The sequence below is a fragment of the Notothenia coriiceps genome, unplaced genomic scaffold, assembly GCF_000735185.1.
Source record: "Notothenia coriiceps isolate Sejong01 unplaced genomic scaffold, NC01 NC01_scaffold00037246, whole genome shotgun sequence".
Classification (NCBI taxonomy): Eukaryota; Metazoa; Chordata; class Actinopteri; order Perciformes; family Nototheniidae; genus Notothenia; species Notothenia coriiceps.
The window spans coordinates 28,581,416-28,587,968 of NW_011369947.1; the positions used below are offsets into that span (position 1 = coordinate 28,581,416).

Here is a 6,553-nt window from a genome sequence, read left to right on the forward strand (position 1 = left end):
AAAATTAAGTGGAAATTAAAAGGGAGATGGTGAATTCCAACGAAATAAATAATGAAAAGGAATAAACACGAAGAGCCACGGTTAGTTGTATAATAGTTTACTACCAAGGGACGGAGTTACATAAAGAACACGGTCAGTTTATTTTATTCTTATTTAATTTGGAAAATTAAACCAGGGAGGGGAATTCCCGGTTTTATTTTTATCCCACAGTTGTTTATCGGGTTCTGTGTTTCGTTAAAATTCTTAATTAATTTTTCCCTGGGACCGCATTTTTAACTCCTATTGTATTCTATATTTCTTTTTTTTTCCCCAAGGGGTTTTTTTTCCTTTTGGGACCCCTGTGAAAAATGGGGGGGGGGGAAAGGAAAATGGGTTCTTTCCCCCGCCACGTTCCAAAGAAAAGAAATTTTCCCTAGGGGGGGGATAAAACAAAGAAAAATAAATAAAAATTAGTTTGGTTCGCTCATTTCCAAAAAACTTGTTAAAACCGTTTTTTTTTTCCATGTCAAAAACCAAAAAAAAAAAAAAAATTTTTTCAAAGGCGGGAGGGGGGGGGGGGGGAAAAAACCTTTTTTTTAACAAAAAAATTTTTTAAGGGTTCGTTTCTTCCCTTAGTCCCGCAAACCTTTTCTTTTCGGGGGGGTGCGGGTTTTTTGGAAAGGGGGTTAGGGTTCTTCAACACCCCCCAACCCCCCCCCCCCCCAAAGGTCCCCCCGGGGAATTACCGTTTGCGAAGGGTTGGCCCGGTTTCGGGGAAGGGCGATTAATAACTTCGGGGGGGTTGGGGGTTTACCCCCCATTCTATGCCTCTTTACCAACCCGCCCCCTGGGGAAAAAAATTTTAGGAGAAAAAAACCGAAACCTTCTTTGGGGTTAAGGTTTTGTTCCTTTCCCTCTTCGGGGGGGGACTTGGGTTGGATTCATTTAAGTTAATATTTTGGGGGGGGACAAAAAAAAATTGGGTTCATCCTTTTTTTTCCAAAAATCCAAAACCCTGGTAAACAAAAAAAAAAAAGTTAAACTGGGTTGGGGGGGAAGGGTTTTTTTCAAGGGGTAAAAAACATAATGGGGATTTAGAAACAAATTCTTGTGTTGGGTTTTAACAATAAAGGGTTGTGTGTCGGGGGAAAAAACAGACCCCCCCCCAAATTTTTCCCTAAGGGGGGAACATTCTTGTTTTTTGATTTTGTTCACCTCCAGCTGGGGAAAGGGGGCTCCCAACAAAAAAAAAAAGGGAAAACAATACTCGGGAGGTTTTTTTATTTAGGGAATTGGGAAAAAAAAAACAAGGGGGAACGTGAAAGGAAGGTCCTTACGGGTTTCGGGGAAAAAAAAAAAAAAATAGGGGGGGAAAAGGGGGGTGGACCGGTTTTTTTCAAAAAAAATATTCTTTCGGCTAAAAAAGTCCCACCCGTCTTTGTAAGACCAGTATGTCATAAATTTTTACGGGCAACGCCTTTTACGTAAGAGGGGGGGGGGGGCTTCTTGACCCCTGGGGATGGTTTTGGGGAAAAGGAGGTTACCCTCGGCGGTCCCCCCCTTCTGCTCCTTCCGGGGTGCTCTCTCCGTCCCCGGACCCCCCATTAGGGGGGAGGGGGGGAGCGTGCTTTTAGGGGGGGTGTTTGGGAAAATTTTTTTAGGGCCCGTTCAACCTTTTCGGGCCTTGGGACGGGGGGGGAAGGGAACGGGGGGTGCCTTTTGGGGGGGGTTTTTTCCCCAGAAATAAGGGGGGGATGGGTTTTTGGGCCCGAAACAAACCCGGAAAAAAACCCCCCAAAAAAAAGAAAAAACGGGGGGGGGGGGACGGGGTTTTGTAAAAGAAGAAAAGGAATTTGAGAAAAGTTCGAAAAGGGGGTCGGGAGGCCGGAGAGAGGTTTTTTTTCCTTTCCCCCCCTCCCCCCTGGGGACTTGGGTCTTCTTTTCCTCCCCGTCCTTTAGGGCTCCAAACCTTTGGTGGGTACTTTTTCCCAGGGGGGGGGGACGGAAAGGTCAAAAAAAGGGGGAAAGGGGCTTTTCCCAGGGCTTTTTCCAAATTCTTTTTCTACACCCATTTTAAAAAAAAATTTTTTTCCTTCCAAAAAAACTTTGGCAAAATTTTCCCCTTTTTTTTTTCGGGGGGGGGGAAAAAATTCAGGGGACCCCAAAATTTACCTTTTTTTCTAGGGGGGGGGGGGGGAAAACGGAATTTATTTTAAGGACCCCGGGGTTTTTGAAAAAACTTGTTGTCGGAAAAAAAAAAAAAAACCCCTTTCAAAAAAAAAAAATTTACCCCCCTCTTTCATTTCTTGGTCCCCGTCTAAAATTTCAATTAAGAAAAAAAAAATCGAAGTGAAGTGAACCAAAGGCGCCGCAGCCCCCCATTTAGGGGAAAAAGGGGGGAACCTTAACCCATTAAGGAATTTAAGGGGGGGGGTTGCCCCCTTTTTATGGTTTTTTTGTTTTTTTAGGGGGGGGAAAAAGGGAGGGTAAAGCGCCGCGGGCGGGACCTTTGTTGTTTTCTTTGAGGCCTTCTTAACGTTTTACGAATTTGTGAGTTTTCGAAAAAAAAACCCCCCAAAACTTAAAAAAAGGGAAAGGGGGGAAGTGGGGGGGTCCTTTTTGGGGGGGAGGTTTTTTTTTTAAGACAAAAAAAACAAAAATTGAAAAAATTAAAAAATTTGTTTAAAAAGGAATTTACCCCAAAAAAAAAAAAAGGTCGAAAATTAACCCCTTTTCGGGGGCTTTTTTTGGACTTGGGAAAAAAAAAAAAAAAAAAGACGACCCATTTTAAAAGAACGGGGGAGAAGAGATTATTTATTAAATTTTTTTTTTTATTACCAAAGGAAGGGAGTGGGAACTTTCCCTTTTTGTTAAAGGGGGTCCAGGTTTGGGGGGACCCCAAGGGGTGACAAAAACCCCCATTGGTGGGTAAAAAGGGGAAGGGGGGGGTGTGGTTGGGGGATTTGACCTTTTCCGGGACCCCTTTTTGACCTGATTTGATTGGCACCGAGAAGCACAAATAAGAAAAGTAATAAATAAAGCAACCTTAAGTGGTAGAGGAAAATAAAGGTGATTAAAGCAATATATCCTTATTCTAATCAAGTTCTGTTTTTTATTCACATCAAGATAACACCTTCTCTGTGATTGGATATCCCGATAAAAAGGTGGAAAATGTTCCCCTTTAAGAATGAAGCATCTGTTTGTATTCAGCACCCGTCTAATACTAGTTGTTGTGTTGCCTTCACTTTCCCAGGTCTTTCTGGTCCTCGTAAGCAGGCAGCAGGTGGTTGTGGGTCAAAGGTCGGGGGTCCAGTGACCATGAGGCAGGCTGTGGAGGCTCAGGTGTTAAACCCCCACTGTGAGCTAGGAGAACACGGTCAGTATATCTGGGACATTTAATATACCGCCATAGCTTTCTGTCTATTTATAATACTGTGTGTGTGTGTGTGTGTGTGTGTGTGTGTGTGTGTGTGTGTGGTTGTTCACTGTGTGTGTGTGTGTGTGTGTGTGTGTGTGTGTGTGTGTGTGTGTGTGTGTGTGTGTGTGTGTGTGTGTGTGTGTGTGTGTGTGTGTGTGTGTGTGTGTGGCAGGCCTGCGTCAGATCCTGACGGATGTGATCGAGGAGGTGAGGAAGTCTGTGAATCAGGACATCGATGGAGCGGAGATCCTCCACAGTCTGAAAGCCCCCTGGCTGCTCTCACTGATCAAGGTCTGAAAACACTCTGAACATCCACTTCATTATTTAGCTGAAATATTATCACCACTTGAATATTATAGTATTTATTATTAGTGATTAGTCAGTTACTCTCTCATATGTGTTATTATTACCTCCACAGGCAATACAGATGCACAATTAACATGACTTGAATAGATATGGTTAATTTGACATAAGAGGACACAAGCAGGGAGACAATCTCGTCTCAATAAAATATAACCATGGATGAAAATAAAGATATGTTGGCCACAGGTGTTTGATGGCTGTGAAATGTAAAACATCTAATCCTTAATATCACAAACTGTTTCCTTTTTGTCAAATACAACGTTGGGAACAAATTCTACTTTCATTTGACCTTCAATAGATTGTCCTAGGATGGGATGTGAACACAAATAACTCTCGATGTAGGAAACCAATCATTTAACGGCATGTCAAACACAGGTTGAGGGAAATGTTGCTTAGATACAAACATAAAAGCCTCCAGGTGTTTCATAATACATTTGAAACTTGAAATGTTATTTCTTTATCATCATTTTAACATTGTTTTCAGGTTTACGAGTGTCTCCAAACGTTCCTGAGTGATTCCCCAGCTCCGGCTCTGGACTACGCTTCAGGACTCTCACTCCAGGTTACTCTTCTTTTATGTATTACCAACTCACATTCATCTGGTGGAAGTCTTTCATTATAAATGTCTGACTTTGCTTCGTGTAGTTGCTGATTGACATCAGATCGTTGCCGGGCTGCTCTGAAGAGGCCAAAGAGCTTTACCTTCTCCTGAGACAGCCTCACCTGCAGGTAGGAAGTCTGAATGTGTTGTCTTTTTATCATTGGATATACTTAGCACATATCATTTACAGCAACATCACTTCATGGACAAGCTGAGAAAACCAGTCTCCTTTGAGCAGCATCTCATTCATGTCATTTATAGGCATTTCAATTCACTTTAAATGTAAGAAAAGGCACAAAAATGTGTTGAAACAAAACTGAATTTATATTAAGTTGGGTTATAATACGAACACGCAGCAAGAAATCCTCCACTAGATTCAAACAACAACAAAAAAGGAGGAACAAATCACTCTAGACCAGTGGTTCTCAACCTTTTTACACCAAGTACCACCAGAGAAAATAGTTGGCTCTCCAAGTACCACCATATGACCAATGTTAAAATACAGTCCATGCAGGACTCGGAGGCAAATGTACTCTACTCTCTCTCTCTCTCTACAAGTGAGAAACTCGTATTTGATGAGAGATGACAAAATAACATATAGCTTATTACTCACACAACAAATATACTGAAATCTCGTGAGCACTACATGGTGATTCAGATAGTTCCGGGTCGTGACTTATGACCAAAGGGATGTACAAGGGTTCCTCCTGCATGATATCTCCTGTACATCGTGGAACATTGTAATAATTCCTATTGGGAAATATCTAGTGTTCGCAATTAATCATATGGTATTATATCCTCCTCAGGACGCATTGTTATTGAGGCCTAGGCAGGGTGCGTAAAGCTACACTCTTCAGTGTCGTGCTGAGGTGCTATGCCATATATTGCCATTTTTGTTAATATGTGGTGTGTTCAAGCAATAACAATAAAAGGAAAAAAAACTTGTTTGGGTAATTAAAATGTAAATAGAGATATTTTACTAATAAAGACAAGCGAGATTTAACCGTTGTAAAGGTGTGGTGCTTTTTCTCCATTCACTGTCAAAACATCCACCTATACGCATCGGAGTTACACTGTTCATCTGTTTCGCTGGTATTTTTTAGCTATTCTGCCATCCTGGTACGTCTAGCGTGCGTTCGGTCTGATATACGCTCTCGCGTTTCTGAGCTCTAGCTGGATTCTTTAGAGCATCATTGGTTCAAGACCTTTCTCTTTCTTACTGCTATGCAGCGTTAGCCCTTTAGGCGTTAGCAGATGGTACTGTAATATCACGTCCTAACGCTCAGATAGGTAGAAATATAAATATATGATGTTTTCGTTTCCTAATCGTAAAAGCAGACATACACTAAGGTCTAGAACCTTATCTTCTAATAACTCGACAGTATTCGGAATATATCTAATCATCGCTTATATTACATTCGTGTGTTAGTAATAAAATTTGATAGTATGCCTTGTGCGGCTTATTCAGGAACTGTTTGTATGATGGATTATTATTGGTATATTTTATAATCGTATTCATCAAGCCTCAACTGATGGCTACTTGTCGGCGCTATAAGCCCCTGTTTTAAATTGAAGTCGTCTGAGGTCCCTTACCATATCCAGCTGCTCATTGGGCAGTAATGGCATATCTTCTCGTGTATCTCTTAAATGTAACGGCCAAATGTGCACAATGTAGTTTGATTCTGCGGTCATCTCTTTTGTTTAACATACTACATTTACGCAGGGGTGTTTAAGCTTATGTATTTTTTCGTTTCCTGTATTAATTATAGTGATAGATCTTGTATGTAATTCGTGCATCTTAAATAAGGTTTATAAGAGTGGAAAGTTTATATGATATACTGATTGGGGTAAGGTACAGCTGTAATTCCTTGTACAAGGTTGTGATGTCGGTTTAGAGAAGCATGAGCAATTTTTCTCTGAATATTTTACTTTTTTGTTATTACTTTACTACATAGGACATGCTCTTACAGTGCATTCCTGAGACCCATTAGCAAATTGATATAATGTCCTGAAGTGCTTTGTACAAAAAATTACCTTGTTTATTTTGAAAAGTAGGTGTGAAACTGTGAGGAGACAGGAAAATCCTTTAAAAATGTCCATCTGTGGAAGAGGCTCTGTAAGTGAAGTGGCATATTTTTTCCGTTGTGTAATTTTCAAATTCTAGGTCACCTCGAGCTGGTTTCTCCAAAATT

The 6,553-nt window shown here is 41.1% G+C and overlaps 1 protein-coding gene across 1 annotated transcript in view; it reads left to right on the forward strand.

The window, feature by feature from the left end:
* Window positions 1–3,273: 3,273 nt before the first annotated feature.
* mpp4b (MAGUK p55 scaffold protein 4b) overlaps window positions 3,274–6,553 on the forward strand; it is a 15,667-nt gene continuing 12,387 nt past the window's right edge. The window contains exons 1-4 of the mRNA XM_010795794.1: window positions 3,274–3,355; window positions 3,570–3,688; window positions 4,245–4,322; window positions 4,406–4,489. Coding sequence (XP_010794096.1) covers window positions 3,298–3,355; window positions 3,570–3,688; window positions 4,245–4,322; window positions 4,406–4,489 — 339 coding nt within the window. The 5' untranslated portion in view covers window positions 3,274–3,297. The remainder of the gene's footprint in view (window positions 3,356–3,569; window positions 3,689–4,244; window positions 4,323–4,405; window positions 4,490–6,553) is intronic.